Source organism: Numenius arquata, chromosome 1 (assembly GCF_964106895.1).
Source record: "Numenius arquata chromosome 1, bNumArq3.hap1.1, whole genome shotgun sequence".
Lineage (NCBI taxonomy): Eukaryota > Metazoa > Chordata > Aves > Charadriiformes > Scolopacidae > Numenius > Numenius arquata.
Genome location: NC_133576.1, coordinates 75,398,698 through 75,414,780, shown reverse-complemented (window position 1 = coordinate 75,414,780; position 16,083 = coordinate 75,398,698). Strand labels below are relative to the sequence as shown.

Sequence of the window (16,083 nt, the reverse complement as noted above, 5' to 3'; positions counted from 1 at the left end):
AAGAGGTAGTTGTCGTTGGCTCCAAGACAGCTTCACCTGACCTAATGGGTTGCTGTTCCCAAGTGGGGATGGTCTTCCTGCCCCGCCTCTGGTGAGGAAAGTAACCTGACGGCAGCAACAGAAACAAGTAGTTTCCCACTGGGTTAGAGAGTTGAATCGACTCAGCGAAGGTTCAGCAAGAGACAATGCAAGGAGGAAGGCAGGACCACATGACCAGTAGGGACAACAGTTGGAGAAAAGGGTTGGTTCAGGGTGAGACTGAAAGAACAACCTCTCATTTTTTTCCAGCAAGCCGTAATTAGGTCAGCCATTACAGTAGAAGTTGTAAGAGAACTTCTGTGTCAAGTTAGGACGTTACCAGAAAGTTAGCACAGCACTTCATTTTTAGCTTGGAAAACAGACTAAGGCCAGTGTTGCCTCCAAGATTATGCTGATGCTCTGATGCCTTCCTGGAAAGGGGCCTCGATCCATGGTCTTTTCTAAGCTGGCCTTTCACAGAGAACTCCCTGTGTGTAAGTGTTCTTGTGTGCTTCAAGACCTTCAGGTTGACTTGGATTTTTTTTTGCAGCGTTCTTGAAAATTGCCTTCAGTTTTAATGGAGTCTTTTCTGTGAAAACACATGCAAGTAGAGCTGAGTGCAAAGCTCCATATTTTAAAGTGTTTTTCCCCCATCTGTGATGCTGTGATAATTTTGTTGTTGTTGTTGTGCTTGTTTCTTTCTTTAGAGTGAAATGACTGAACTCCATCAAAGCAGAGGAGGATCTGCAATGGATGATGAAGAAAACCTAGCTGTGTTACGGCAGTAAGTGTATTTTGATAAACAAAAAATGCTTTTTCTCTGATTTGGTTCCAGCAAGGCTGAGTTCAGCTAAGGATTTGATAAGACAAGTATGCTTCTCTGAACTAAGCCTCAGTGCTTTTTGGAACACATTGGCTGTGCTCTGTACACAGAGGAAGATATTTCAGTCTGTCTGCAACGTTATTTATATTATATATAGTACCAGACTCTATCTTTGTTGCAGCAAGGTGATGCTATGGCAAGATAAGTGCATATTTTCATTTCGGAGACTACATAGTATTGAGTAATAAGCCTCCAGTAAATCTATCAGAGATTTGGGTCTCCATACTTCAGAAGACTGTGTCTTTTTATTTGACACTTTTTAGTTCCTGCTTTGATAAATGTTACAAAAAATCACTTTCTTATATAAAAATTAAAAAGAATCACATATTCAAAAAATAACTTAGTACCACCTACAATGTGTATAGCAAAGCTTGCATTTCTGCCTGTGAACTGGGTACTTTTACTGTCTTTTCACTGTTAGAACCACATGTGAAATCATACAAAATCACAAGGGGGGTGGGTTTGGAGAAGCATGCTTACTTGACTGTTAGGGAAATTAAACTTAACACAGCATTGTGATATTTAAAGTGTGCCCCAAATGCCTCTAATTTAAAATGACCGGTGTAACTTTAAGTCTGTATTTGAAAATCTTATGCAGCTCTAACTCCAGCTCCTGTAATACTTCTGAACACAGCATAACAAGATCCCGTATGTACAATGATGAAATATTTCACTGCTTCATCTCAATTACTACAGCACTTAAAATGCTAGATTTTACTTTTTTCCTGTTTAAACACATTTTCAAATGTTTTCACAGAATGATATGGGGTTGGAAGGGACCTCTGGAGATCATCTAGTCCAACCCCCCTGCCAAAGCAGGTCCACCTAGGGCCTTTTTTTTCAAAATATGTGCTTTGCAATAAGGATATATAAACTGTTGACAGAAATATCCATGAAACATCACATTTTCCATTACCTGGAAAGTGCTCTATTGTTGTCTGAACTAAAGTAGAAACACAGACAAAGCTGATGTTGCCTCATTACTTTGCATAAGAGAATATGCCTACTTTAATTGACATTCTTTGTCTACAGGCATGTAATTAATGAACTTATTGAGACTGAACGAGCATATGTGGAAGAACTTCTCTGTGTTCTTGAGGTAAAGATTAAATTTCGTTGCAGCTGTTAGTGAATCTCTTTCTCTTCTGTTTCATGTATGCTTTTATGCTTTCCTTATTGTAATGCCTCTGCTTGTCCTGTCAAGCAGTGTGATCATTGCATCTCTCCTCTCTCATCATATTTTCACAGAGGCAGGAATGTGCAATATTTTTCTAGACATATTCATGGAACTAGGATTTTGTATTAGAAACCACAAATGGGGCAGACAATAAGATATGCCTAACTATTTACATGGAACATAGTGAGATTTGTAATAATCATTAATTCCTGTTCATTCCAGAGCCTTGAGTCAACTCCAGGAAGGTTGTGTGTCACACAGGAGTGTGAATCTGCATTGAGAGAATCTTGTGTCAGAAGAGAAAATTTGTTTCTTGCATCCCTCTTTGCATATCTTTAAGTAATCGTCCAAATGTCTTGGGTACAACTGTGGTAACAGGGTGCATTGTAAGAATAATACCTCCATTCAAAACTGTAAAGGAAACAAAGCATTCCCTTTGCCCCACAGCTCTGGAGGCACAATTGCAGTACTGCCAAGTTGCTTGTAGAAATGCGTCGCAGTATTCTGTGTTGTTCCTCAAGTTTGTTACGTTTTCAGACATGGATGTGTCATTTTATTGTAGTGTAATTTTGACTGTAGGAGATGATGAAGTTGCAGAGATTAGAGGCTGAATTATTTTAGAGGATGAATTGGAATTGAGCCAAGTGGGTACTCTTGGTGTCTATGCCAGTGTTAAGCCCCTAAATGGGAGCTGTCTGAAGTTACGGACTGGTAGTGATAATTTCTAAGTACGTACCTTCAAGTAAGAATTACAGTGTGAGGGTTTTGAACTCTGGTCTTGCTTTTGCCTAGTTTGTGCTCAGCTTCCCATAGCATTTATGTCCTGGGTCCGGTGCAAGCGCTAGGAAGTGTTGTTGACCGTAGGATGGTTGCATCAGTTGTGTGGTAAATAAAGCAAGGTAGGTCTGGAGTGGACCTTAAGGATCACTTTCTTCTCTGTTTTTTTTATGCAATGCTATCTTTACCGTTCTGTTCATAAAATCACGACTCAAATAGTTGGAGGATTTTTGGTCCTTACTGCTGCTACTGGTGAGTTGTCGCAGTATGTTCTGTTCCTCTGGTATTACTTGTTTTGCATAGAGTATGGTGCAACCTTTGTCTTTCTAGGCCAAGCTGTCTTGGTTTTCTGCCAATGTGATAGACTGTTCAGTACTCTGATCATGCCAGGCACACTTCTCTCTGCCTCCTTGCAGTTTGGGATTCATCTCTTGAACTTGGGTGCTTGGGACTGCCAGCAGTAATTCTGGATCAGATCCTTGCTGAGCTATGGTTCAATGGCAGTCTTCCAGCTTTTGAGTAATTCTAGTTATTAATCAATAGTTCTGGCTATTCTCCCAATTCCTTTGTTTCTACTATTCTATTAATCTTCCCATTTTTCCTGTAAAATAACTTGATACTGTGTCTCCTTTTATGATGTCATATCTAATTTCCATGTGTTTTCTCTCTGCCAAGGATTCCAACAGAAAAAAAACAAGGTCGTTCCCAAGATTGATTATTGGGAAACTGCTATAGCTGCCTTTATCCAAGCTTGATAGTTTTCATTAATAACCATAGTAATCCCACTTTAGTATGTGAAATACAGTAATTTTTATTGGGGAAAAATAATGGTGTAATCTATTTTTAGGTGTTTTATTTGAATCCTTTCCAATTTACTTTGATGCTTTCTTGAACAGCTTTCAAATGTAAGACTAAGCAAAGCCTTATATATTCTTAAAGTAAGATTAAATGATCCCTGTGACTGCATGGAGTAGGTTTCCCTCTGCTTTCTTAAAACACAAGTACTGCATAGGTAGTAAAGCATGAAGGGTTTTTATATTAAATTTTTAAAGTGCTACATCAGCCTGAAGTGGAAAAACAAAAATCAAAAATTGTCAAATGCCTTTTGTCACCATGTGGATTTCGTGCTTTTGTTCTTTCAGAATTTCAAAATACTGAGCTCTGGCAGGTTTGTTTTCACCTCAACTGGGTGAGGTACCCCTTCTTTACGCCAAGGCTGGCTTTGTTGCTATGTTCAGCATCACCTTTACTTCAAGTGGAATTTAATCGTTCTCTTCGTACATCTCTTCACTGCATCTAAACTCCATGGTGGACGCAGTTATTCTTTCCCTATTATTTGCAGTTTTTTAAACTCCATTTTATATAAATGATTTTTATCTTTTTTAAGGCTGTACCACTTCCTTCTGCCCCCCCAACCCCCCTTTCAGACTCTTCATTTTCCTGTCTGGGGAGAGAGATATGGGAGGGGGACCAATGGTTAGCTATCTATGAGCCCCAGCATCTTTGCCTATACCACTGGGGTTTTTGGTGTTTGAGGAAAAAATACACAGATTTGTAAAGGAATATTTCTGGTTTTAAAAAAAATCTAATCACTGTCCTATTCAGATGCTTGAGTTCTTCAGGCTAACTGAGTTTACCAGCTAGTTCTCCTGCTTTTTGTAGCTTGGACATCAGTTGAAAACTTAAAACCTTAGTTGTAGGTGCGCTTTTGCTTATCCTTTCCATCAGCTTGTTTGGTTCATTTAATTTGTCAGTGCAGTTTATCATAATCAATGTCACTAATGCAGTGACCACCTTGTCCATGATAATTTTGTTTAAAAAAAAAAAAAACCAACAAAACACACACACAAAAACCAAACAAACAAATAACACCCCCAAAAAAACCCCCAAACAAACAAAAAAAAAAAAAGAGAAAAAAAACTAACCTAAATCTAAAATGGGTTGCATATTCTTTCTTTAGTGCCTGTACACTAAGAAATCTGCCTACAATAGAGGTACTAGAGCATTCATGCAGTTTTTCCTGTTGACTGTTTGGGGGTGTTTTGAGTGGGGTTTTTTTTTGGGGGGGGGGGGGGAAGCTCTGTCTGTTGAGTGTTGCTTGGTGGTTTTTTTAGTGTTTTGCGAGATCACAGAATGGTGACCTCAGGATCAGAGGAGAAGAATCCTGCACTAAAGCCATGTGTGTGCTCTTTTTTCCTTATCTGTGACAGATAAACAGACAAAAGAATGTGACCTTATATGCCAAATGGAAGATGTCAGAATATAAAGTTACGACTTCTGGTATCAAAGCTAATGAAAATAGCTTCTTAAAGATAGAATTTGCGGCTTAATGGTTTCTGTTACCTGCAGAAATAACTGCAGGCAGATTGTTCCCTCATACTAATAGCTAAGACTAGCATGAAGGTTTGTGTGTGCACTGGAATTGTGGCTTTAATGTCAGATGTGTAAAGTCTTAACAGAAAAAGTACAAATTATAATTTTTAAGCAGTATGGGAATGCATAGCTTTTGCTTGGTGGAAATGATTGCAAACTTTGTTTCATCCTTGCTTAACTAAAGTTGCAGTAAATACTCAAGTGTCTTTCTAAAGGAGTGTCTTACTGGACTGATGGACAAACAGAATTTGTATACTTTTTTCATTATTAGTTCTGAGCTCTTTCTTTGCCGTCTGTCAACCTGCAGGCACACTGCTTTGTCAGAGAGAGAGATAAGTACTGCAAATAAAGGGAGATAATCAGTGTGCCTCTCTCCTGTGTTGCAGGGTTATGCTGCAGAGATGGACAACCCCTTAATGGCTCATCTCATTTCACCAGAACTCCAAAATAAGAAGGATATCTTGTTTGGGAATATGGAAGAAATTTATCACTTTCACAACAGGTGAGGATTCACGTTCAGATCTGAAAGTAGCATTTGGATGGGATTCTTTACTCTTTCTTTTAATCTGATTTAAAATGCAAAAAGATCCTTACTGAGTCCCACTTGGCTATGTGGCATGTCAAAATTCATATTGCGTAGAAGAGGAAAAGCAGAATATCTATAAAAGATGAGCAAAGCTGTGGGAAACTTTATTCAAATGTTTGCAGTACACAAGTAAAATTTTGCATTGTTCTCTTCTTTCTGAAGAAAGGTATTGGGATCTGGTTACAAGATTGGGTTTGGGTTGCTTTTATTTTTTATGAAATTTGATATGGAAAGTAAATGTTTGTTCTAAACCACAAGTTCTCAACTCTTACAAGGCTGAGGCTGGTTAATTTTGTACTTGAGTGACCTCTCTCTGAAGTTTGAATCCTTGCTGCTAGAGAGGTATTTTTTCACAGGATAATATTTAAACTGGTAGAAAAGAGAAGTATTTTCAAGAGAAGTTGAGCATATTAAACAGTTGTTTCTTATTCAGACAAAACTAGACTGAAATTTTTGCCACAGATTTTTTTGGGTGGGTTTTTTTTTCTGTTTATTTGGGGAGGTGGGGTTTGGTTTGTCTGTTTGCTTTGTGGTGTTTGGTAGTATTTGGAAGGAAAAAACACTTTAAACTGTACAAATCCTGCTGCTGAATACATAAGGCAGGGAAAAACAATCCCACTCTCCTCCCCAATCTTATATTTGATTTCAGTTGGAGCAACAGTAAGCTAAAGAAATTGTTTGGAATGTTTGTATATTTTAATTTGCTATCCCTTTTTAAGTACATGTTTTAGAAGAGTTTTGTTTAGTTTTGTAGTACAGAATTGCAGCTGTTTCCAAAAGTTTAGAGAGCTAATTGCAAGAATGTCAACACTTACTGCCACTTTTTTAACATGTGCTCTAAGAAAATCTTCTTCTTCATAGAATATTCTTGAGAGAACTAGAAAAATACATAGAATACCCAGAACTAGTAGGACGGTGCTTTCTGGATCAGGTATGTGTCATCTTCTGCTGGGATTTAATTTGTAAGCCCTTCTAAGACTGTAACATATGAGAGTGATTTTCATGTGGCAATCGCCGCCATGTCCCCTTCGTTTGTCTTGAACAGGTAACAGGTTGAGAATGTAGATGTTAATTGAGAATTGGGGATATTTTCTGCTGTGTGGGGTAATTAATTTTGCTAGAAGGAGCTACCACCTTGTTGAAAGAAAACTGCTTTATTAAAGTGGCAGTTAGGAAAACATGAAAAGGAGTTGTTTTGCATTGTTTCATATCACAATAAATGATTGGTTTACTTGGTTAGATTTCTTTACTGGATTTGGTTTTGTTGTACTTCTGTTTTCTTTAAAGAGTACACCTCAACAGAGTAAATCATAATAAAAATATTTTGAAAAATAGAAAGCTATGACAGAATTAAACTTTTTAATCTGGCATTTATTAAACAATGAGTCTTATCCCTAGTATACCAAAGGCTAAATAGGAATCTTTTTGTGGAAATCAGTCTTCTCTTGTTGCTATTGATGCTCTAAAACTCCAGGGAGGAGCCATGCCTCCCTCTTCTATTTACTGGCTACATCTATGGAGATGCTGTTTTCTAAAACTAGAAGGACAGAGGTACTTACGTGCTTGCTGATTTCCTACCTAGTCTTTCCTTTGTATCTGTAGTTACTATGACATTTTCAGCAGTCTTACATCCTTTTGCTTAGATGCTAAAGTGACAAGGGGCAACAAACTACTTGGTCTACCTTAGTGCAACTCCCAGTGAGAAACATGTTCATAAAATGAAAATGTGTAATGAAAAAAGGGCAAAGGCATTTAAAAAAGTTGCACAGAAGGACTCATGGTTGGGCATTCATAGAAGTATTTTTCATATTGTAATAGAAATATATTTGTAAATACAATATATGCTGCTTCATAAGGTGCTTAACATTCAACTGAAGCAAAAATTAACAGGAACATTTTATTCTGATGTTCCAAGTAAATAATTAGTAGCCATTACAAAATAAATTATTTTGAATAATTGAGTTTTGCTTGGGATGCTTCAAGGAATTGCATTTTTGTTTTGTTTTTTTCTTCTGAGCCTTATTGATTATGAAAAAAAAAATCTTATGAACTTTGTCCATTAAGGTCACAGGAATGTATTAACTTTTTACTTGTCTCTGCAATTTCAGATGGAAGACTTCCAGATTTATGAAAAATACTGTCAAAATAAACCTCGATCTGAAAGTTTGTGGAGGCAGTTTTCAGATTCTGTATTCTTTCAGGTATGCTTGCTTGAGTCTCTAAAATACTTGAGGGGGGAAGTTGGTTTGGTTGTTTTCTTTTAAACTTCATTTATGTCAAGACTGAGTAACAGAAATACTGATTAGTGTACTGATGAAATCCAACACTGATTACAGGAATGTCAAAGAAAACTCGATCACAAGCTCAGTTTGGACTCATATTTGCTGAAACCCGTTCAAAGAATAACCAAATACCAATTATTGCTAAAGGTATGTGTTACTAAGCTATGACACTAAGTCTGGTATGTGCATTTGTGGGTTTTTTTAAATGCTGCTTCTCTCATCCTGCTGGAGAGAAACCTAAAAATTAGTGGACACGTGTAAATCAAAACAGAGACAAATCCCAGTCTATCGACTCTCAGCTCGGTTCCTTTCTCTTTCAGCCAAAAAGCTGCTAGTAGACAGACAAATGTTACACAGAGACACCTTGTGTAACTGCTTTCTCCATATGTTTCTGCTGAAGAGAAGAATGAAAAATTGATTAGGGGAAACAGAAGGACCAAGAAATCTTTGCAACAAAGAAAAGAGAGTATTTGAAATATTTGTTACTTGCCAGTTATGGTCACCTCATGCATATTACAGGAATTTCCTTTGCTAGGGTCTAGCAAACGCACTTAACCAAGAGCACTGTATGGTATTTTGAGGAAAGGTACTGTTATGATTCACTTAAACACACTATACTGAGACATCAAAATGAGAGTGATATACTATTATAAATTTTAAAATTAATGTCTTAAGTTTTTTCCACGTTTGAAGTTGGCTTGTTTTAAGAAACATTTCCCACATAGATGCATATTTCAATAATTTTATTTAACAGTAGTTTAAAAAAAAGTACCTTGGACCACATGTACTTTTGAGTTAAAACTGAGTTAAAGTTAACTGCTTTTAAAGAATTAATTACATTAAGTTTGTATGAAGAGAGGAGTGTTTGAAAGGTTCTTGATTTAAAGTATCTTTAGTTCCTGCAGTCCATGAGTAAATGCTTATTCTCATACCATGAAATCTTGGGGTTTCTATGTCAACTCACAGCTATGTTTATCTGCATCAAACTCGAAGATGCAGCTTCACCAATAATCCCTTTGGAGAAGTGATGCCTTTTTAAATGTGTAGACAATGCCCAGTGCAGTAAGTTTAAATCTGTTACTAGCATCCCAGGCCTCACTGTAATTCAAATAATAAATTAAATTTGCCTATGTTTTTACAGTTCACTTCTAAAAAGTTATGAATACAAAAAATAACAAAATTTTTTATTGGTTTTTTTTTTAGCAATCATGATGAAAATGTTTGTAAAGTTAGTCTTGTAAAATTCTTAGGTGTAGTGCTTATAGAATGTTTAGATGAACGAGATAATGTGGCTAATTAGCAGCAGAGATGAGAAATAAAACTTTAGGGTCTTCTGAGTTCCAGACAGTATTTAATGCACTAGATCATGTGGTATAAAACTTTACTGGATAACATTAAAAACTTTATAAGCACTTAATTTAAAAGCTTAAATTCAGTGTTAAAATTTGAATGTTTCTAGTTATTGCTGATTCCAAATCTAAGTATGTTGTCATTCCCTGCCATCTCAGGAAATGCTGAAGTACAGTAAGAACTGTGAAGGTGCTGAAGACCTTCAGGAGGCATTAACTTCTATACTGGGTATTCTCAAAGCAGTTAATGATTCTATGCACCAGATAGCCATTACAGGCTATGATGTGAGTAACAGTATTTTTACATAATTTTAATTTCATTTATTTCTTAGATATATGTACAGCATACCCTATACTGTACCAATGATGAGAAGAATGTTTTACAAAAGGTGCCTTTAAACTGAATTGGAAATGGATCTCTCTATACTCTTCTGAAGTTTTCCTGCTGTGAATAATATTTTGCTTTGTCTGCCCGAGTTTTCTTTCTTTGATCTACCTGACACCGAGTTAGGAACTGCAAAGCATCATGAAGAGTCTGGTTTACAGAATCACAGAGAATCACATGGGGTTGGAAGGGACCTCTGGAGATCATCTAGACCAACCGCCCTGCCAGAGCAGGCCCACCTAGACCAGGTTGCACAGGAACATGTCCAGGCGGGTTTTGAATGTCTCCAGAGAAGGAGACTCCACCATCTCTCTGGGCACCCTGTTCTAGTGCTCTGCCACCCTCAAAGTAAAGAAGTTCCTCCTCATGTTTAGATGGAACTTCTTATGTTCAAGTTTGTGCCCATTTCCTCTTGTCCTGTCACTGGGCACCACTGAAAAAATACTGGCCCCATCCTCTTGGCACCCACCCTTTAAGTATTTATAGGTGTTGATCAGATGCCCCCTCAGCCTTCTCTTTTCCAGACTAAAAAGACCCAAGTCCCTCAGCCTTTCCTCTTACGGGAGATGCTCCAGGCCCCTAATCATCTTTGTAGCCCTTTGCTGTACCTCTTCAGCAGTTGCCTGTCCTTCTTGAACTGGGGGAGCCCAGAACTGGACACAGTGCTCCAGATGGGGCCTTACCAGGGCAGAGTAGAGGGGCAGGATAACCTCTCTTGAGGTTATCTTTAGGCTACTGTCAAGTGGGAGTCGCCACTAAGTTTTAATATCTATGTGTAAAACTACACCCAAAACTTCCAGTTAAAAAAAACCAACCAAACAAAACCAACCCCAAAACACAACGTAAGTAGCTTTGGAGCAGAGTTTAGGGGAAAAAATCCCAACCAACCAAATATGTGTTTTGTGCCTCCTCCTCTCTCTATGTGTAGATCTTTGCATCTCTGCTACTGGTACTCTTGACTGTAAAATCCTGCCTGAACAGTGCTGGTGAGGGAGAAAATTATGTGTAAAAATCCAACACTGACTTTATTTTTATTATGTTTCCAAAGCCAACATAAACACTGATGTGAGAGATTTCTTGGAATGACAGAACTTGTAAAGACCTGGTCAGAGCATGTGTTTTAGTCTGATATAATCTCTTTGTAGTTATAAATACTGTGCTTTTTTTTGTTCCAGGGAAACCTGAATGAGCTGGGCAAGCTCTTAATGCAGGGATCCTTCAATGTCTGGACTGATCACAAAAAGGGTCACTCGAAGGTGAAAGATTTGGCACGCTTCAAGCCAATGCAGCGGCACCTCTTCCTCCACGAGAAAGCAGTGTTGTTCTGTAAAAAGCGAGAAGAAAATGGAGAGGGATATGAGAAAGCACCTTCTTACAGCTACAAACACTCCTTAAATGTAAGACACTGAGCAGTCCAGTAAGGTCAAGGTACTGAGGGCTTAGCCTGCAGCAATGCAGTATTCTAGTTTTTTTTGTCAGCAAAGCTGTGTTATGGTTTTGCGTTGGGAACTTCACCCTTTCAGGCAAACCTAACTGGTGCTGCAGGTCTGTGTCACTTTGTGTTGCTGTCTGCTAGAGAGTCGGGGTAGGGGGAAATTATCCTTTGAGAAAATCCAAACCATACTAGTCCAGCTGAATGGCAGTTGCATTAATCACACAGAAAAATAATGAGTAGAGCAGGGTAGTACAAAATAGATGTAAGATTTGGTGGTCTGGATTTTAAGAGAGACATCTTGTGGGTCAGTCTCAATTTAATGTACCTAAACCTTTCTTCCACCTGAGGTAGCCAAGCTGACAGAAAGCACTGAATCTCTTTCATCCAACATGCAGATCATGCTTCATTAGTATATCATTCTTTATTAGTTATTATTTTCCTTGAATAAGAAGCCAAATGTGGCTTTGCTTTTCAGAAATAGGGTACCAAAGAATACCAACAGCCGCCTGCTTCCATTGTTACCATAATTGTAATGTGGTAGGTCAGCCTCTGTTCTCTTTGTTTCCAGATGGCAGCAGTTGGAATAACAGAAAATGTCAAAGGGGATGCAAAAAAATTTGAAATCTGGTATAATGCAAGGGAAGAAGTTTACATCATACAGGTAAATAACACGCCACTAAAAAAAAAAAAAAAAAAAAAGAAAGAGAGAGAGAGGCCAGGGGGTGGGAAGTCTTAACACTAAGATGATCTGTTTGGGTTTTTTTTGTTTTCCCTTTGCTATATCACCAATAGACAGTGATGAGGAAATGAGGAAAAATCCAAGCCAAAGCATACCAGATTAATTCATAAGGCAGTTTCTTAAATGATGTATTTGAATTGCAGTCTTTGGGGGGCAGAGGGGGTGGAAATCACGTTTTACAATATCCATGGGGGATATTATATACACTATTACTATTGCTGTCACTGGAGTAGCGGATGGCTTGCAAGCCAGGGTTTGACTGTAGCACATGCGAAGCCTCTGCCTCAGCGTGTTCCAGGTGTCACAACTAGCTTTTGTTCACTGAAGGACTAGAGGGAGATCTGTCTGTCCCTCTTGAAGGATTCCTCTGAGGCTGTACTGTGGCATGCAACTCTTTGTGTAGTAAGTATTATATGCTTGGTGGCTGATTGTATTTGTTTTTGAGTAGGCACCAACACCTGAAGTTAAAGCCACTTGGGTAAATGAAATAAGAAAAGTGCTGACAAGTCAACTGCAGGCATGCAGAGGTAAAATATTTTGGATGTATGTAGTAATTGCTTTTCTCTTTGAACTTCAAAACCTGGGCTGTATATCTTCACTGTGTAGGACTGTAGAAGTGAAAAGCTCAAAGCACAAATCAATTTTAATAATTCTTTTTCTTTCCTCCATTACAGAAGCTAGTCAGCACAGGACACTAGAACACACACAGAGTTTACCTTTACCATCATCATCTTGTACAAGGTAAGTACGTTGCCAAATCAGTCTGGCTGTCTTGTAAATATACTAATGCGTCATTACTCTGATCCCTTAGAACTGGCCCTTATGCTTTAGGGGTTTTTTAGGTCTCTTCCTACTTTAGATCTGTAAAGCTTGGGGCTTATACATCTCCAGAACTGTTAAACTGAGCAGCAGTGGCAGGGGCTTTGCCAGTTGATAGAGAACAACATGGAAAAGTCATTTTCTGCACCAGCCAAAATCACAGAATCACAGAATGATATGGGGTTGGAAGGGACCTTTAGAGATAATCTAGTCCAACCCCGCCCCGCCAAAGTAGGTCCACCTAGACCAGGTTGCACAGGAACATGTCCAGGCGGGTTTTGAATGTCTCCAGAGAAGGAGACTCCACCACCTCTCTGGGCACCCTGTTCTAGTGCTCTGCCACCCTCAAAGTAAAGAAGTTCCTCCTCATGTTTAGATGGAACTTCTTATGTTCAAGTTTGTGCCCATTTCCTCTTGTCCTGTCACTGAGCACCACTGAAAAAAGACTGGCCCCATCCTCTTGGCACCCACCCTTTAAGTATTTATAGGTGTTGATCAGATGCCCCCTCAGTCTTCTCCTCTCCAGACTAAAAAGACCCAAGTCCCTCAGCCTTTCCTCATAAGAGAGATGTTCTAGTCCCATAATCATCTTTGTAGCCCACTGCTATACCCTCTCTAGCAGTTGCCTGTCCTTCTTGAACTGGGGGAGCCCAGAACTGGACACAGTGCTCCAGATGAGGCCTCACCAGGGCAGAGTAGAGGGGGAGGATAACCTCCTGGTGGTATTATGGGTTGGTTTGTTGAACAGCTAATTATATACTTTGCACTCCAGATAAGAGAGTCATGTGGAGCAGCCTTTTCCCTCCTTCTCTGTTGTTTTCCTTTACCTGGATTGGTTTTTTTCTTCCTTTTCCAATGTCATGATAGTAATTTTTGTCTTTTTCAGGGTGTTATCTTTCCTCTGTCTCTTGTTCTTTTCCTCTAATTTCCTTTTTTCAAAATTAAGCAATGTGTTGATTCCTCCAGTATCCCAGCTTCTGAGTCAAGCTTTTCTTCTTTTCCTTTTTTTCATCCTTCATCCTACCAACCTGTATATTCTTCTGCTCCCACCTGCTGTTCTGCCCTTCTGTGACACGTCTTTTAATCCTCTGCTACTCAGTCTTTTTTTTCATCATATGTGTATGTGTAAATACCCATAAGCCTGTGTGCTCATGTCTTCAGTCATTCGCACGTGGTGTGTGCTTGAATACATATCAGTAGCTCTCTGCCCTGCATGTTTTATGCATCTTCTTATCACTCAGGGAGAATTTCCCAGATGTATAGTATTTGTGGGATGTCTTTCTCCATTCTATTCCCAATGAGACGTGTGATGGGAATCCAATTGCAAGATCCAATCTGTGTTCTGTGTTCATCCCTTATCAGTTTCTGTGTTAAGAGCTTCTGAGGGGCAGAGTTCATTACTTTCTTTTTCTTTTTTTCCTTAGTATGTTCAGGAGGAAACTGTCAGAACAGAATGTGTGCCTGTAGTTGAGTGACAGGAAGTTGTCCTGAACTGTCTGTTCAGTAGCTCCCACTGCCATAGTACATGTGGTTGCAGTCAATTAGGGGATCCTTTCTCCTTTGTAAGTGCTCATGGTCTTTAAATACACAATCACCAATGATTTCTTCAGCCCTGTGAGCTATGATCTGGGAAGTGGCTAATAAATGGTTTTCAGCCTATATATCTGTATGTAAAAGGCAGCCCATAACTGAAGGTCATCACCCCCGTTCAAATTCATTCACCCACCTCAAATTTGCTGGAGGTGAAGTAATTGTCTCAATTTTCTTCCAATAAACAGTCCGTCACGGAACCACATCAGAAACACCAAAAAAATGGAGGAAAGAAAAGCTGATCTTGCAAGTCTAGAAGGTTATGGCACCGCAGTAGCACCAAAGAACCCTGAGAAAGGCAAAGGTGAGTTCACATGTTTGTATCGTTACCTTGAATTGCAAAGAGCATGCCTGCACTGCAGTTGCACAGGCAGATCCACCAGCAGAGTAGCCACAGTAGCACAGGGAAATGCAGCGTTACGCCAGAACAAGCAAAGCTTTGCTGCTTTCAGCCCTAAGGCAGCCCATCCACAAAGAGCTGCCCACACTGTACCAGTGTGCAGGTCCCATCTGCCCTTAGCTTGGGGTTTCTGCATACCACTGTGTGGTGTGGACAGGCCAAAAGCCACCTCGAATGAAGGGTAGCCAAAAGGAGGTGGGAACTATGTGTTATGAGGCCCAAGTCTGCAGTGGGTCTTCTCTTAGAGCTGCCCACCTTCTCAGGGTTCTCTTCCTCTGGGTAAATTTCTCAGCATTCTGTTCCAAAGACTTTTGGTTTCGTTTTCTTTCCTCTTGAATTTTGGTTCCCATCGTTCATAATTATTTACTGAACCAGTGGCGGTACAAGCCCCCTGCATAGTGAGGACAACTGGCCACTTGGACTCTTTTGTTGTACCTGGACTTTTAGTTGTCCTTTCTCATCCTAACATGCAGGTTCCCTGGTAGGGCTGCAAATGATTTTTTGCCTTGATCTTTTCATGGCCTTCTCCCCTTTCTTTCTGTGTCTCTCTATTTCTTTGTAGATGACAGTAGCTTTACCTCAGAGTGCTCTGTACTGTCAAAAAAGCGCTTTACGCTGCAGGGTTTTACTAATCTCAAAAGTCAGAAAGGTAACTTTTTTTAAAAAAAAGCTAGGCTGTTTTCTGTTTAAGGCTGTAATTGAAGCATCACTTTGTATGTGTGTGTAGTGCAACAGGTTTTCAGTTTATGCACTATCTTGTTCTCCTGAGTTCAAGCTAGGTTCCTGAGTCACTGACCCTGACAGGGAGGTTTCAAGAGAAACTGGCTCCAGAGTGGGAAAGGGAGGGATGCAACTGATGAAAAGTGGAGCTGTTGGAAATGCAAGGGACAGAGTGAAGTTTCAAATGCCTCCAGTCTCACTGTTGAGGCTGAGGAAGGAGTTTATAGTGCCCCGTACCTGTAGAAAACTAGAGGAAGGAAATTGTCTTCAGATCAGACACCTGCCTGGCTTCTGGATTCAGTGGATCTGCCCCAAATGCACCTCTACTTGGCAAAAAGGAATCAAGGTTTTGCTAGAGTATTTCTATATTAGCATCTTTCAAAACTCCTAAGTCATGGCTACAGTAGAATGTGTATGACAATGTTGTTTTGCTGGATACAAAACTAAATAAGAATTTTCCTATGCTTCCAGAAATGGTCTGGGGTTTTTTGGTGGTGTGTGTTTTTTTATTGGTTTTGGTTTGTTGTGTTTTTTTCAGTAAAAGAGGCAA

General features: G+C 39.3%; 1 protein-coding gene across 5 annotated transcripts in view; it reads left to right on the top strand.

Moving 5' to 3' along the window:
• Positions 1-16,083, top strand: part of MCF2L (MCF.2 cell line derived transforming sequence like) — a 158,943-nt gene that overhangs the window by 135,244 nt on the left and 7,616 nt on the right. For 3 of the 5 annotated variants that reach the window (XM_074155776.1, XM_074155785.1, XM_074155802.1), the window contains exons 15-26: positions 726-802; positions 1,934-2,000; positions 5,615-5,730; positions 6,676-6,745; positions 7,923-8,015; positions 8,151-8,243; positions 9,605-9,730; positions 11,006-11,227; positions 11,834-11,926; positions 12,453-12,531; positions 12,679-12,745; positions 14,602-14,717. In XM_074155776.1, coding sequence (XP_074011877.1) covers positions 726-802; positions 1,934-2,000; positions 5,615-5,730; positions 6,676-6,745; positions 7,923-8,015; positions 8,151-8,243; positions 9,605-9,730; positions 11,006-11,227; positions 11,834-11,926; positions 12,453-12,531; positions 12,679-12,745; positions 14,602-14,717 — 1,219 coding nt within the window. Of the gene's footprint in view, positions 1-725; positions 803-1,933; positions 2,001-5,614; positions 5,731-6,675; positions 6,746-7,922; positions 8,016-8,150; positions 8,244-9,604; positions 9,731-11,005; positions 11,228-11,833; positions 11,927-12,452; positions 12,532-12,678; positions 12,746-14,601; positions 14,718-15,375; positions 15,463-16,083 lie in introns of all 5 variants that reach the window. The other 2 variants (XM_074155793.1, XM_074155766.1) reach the window with 1 other exon arrangement.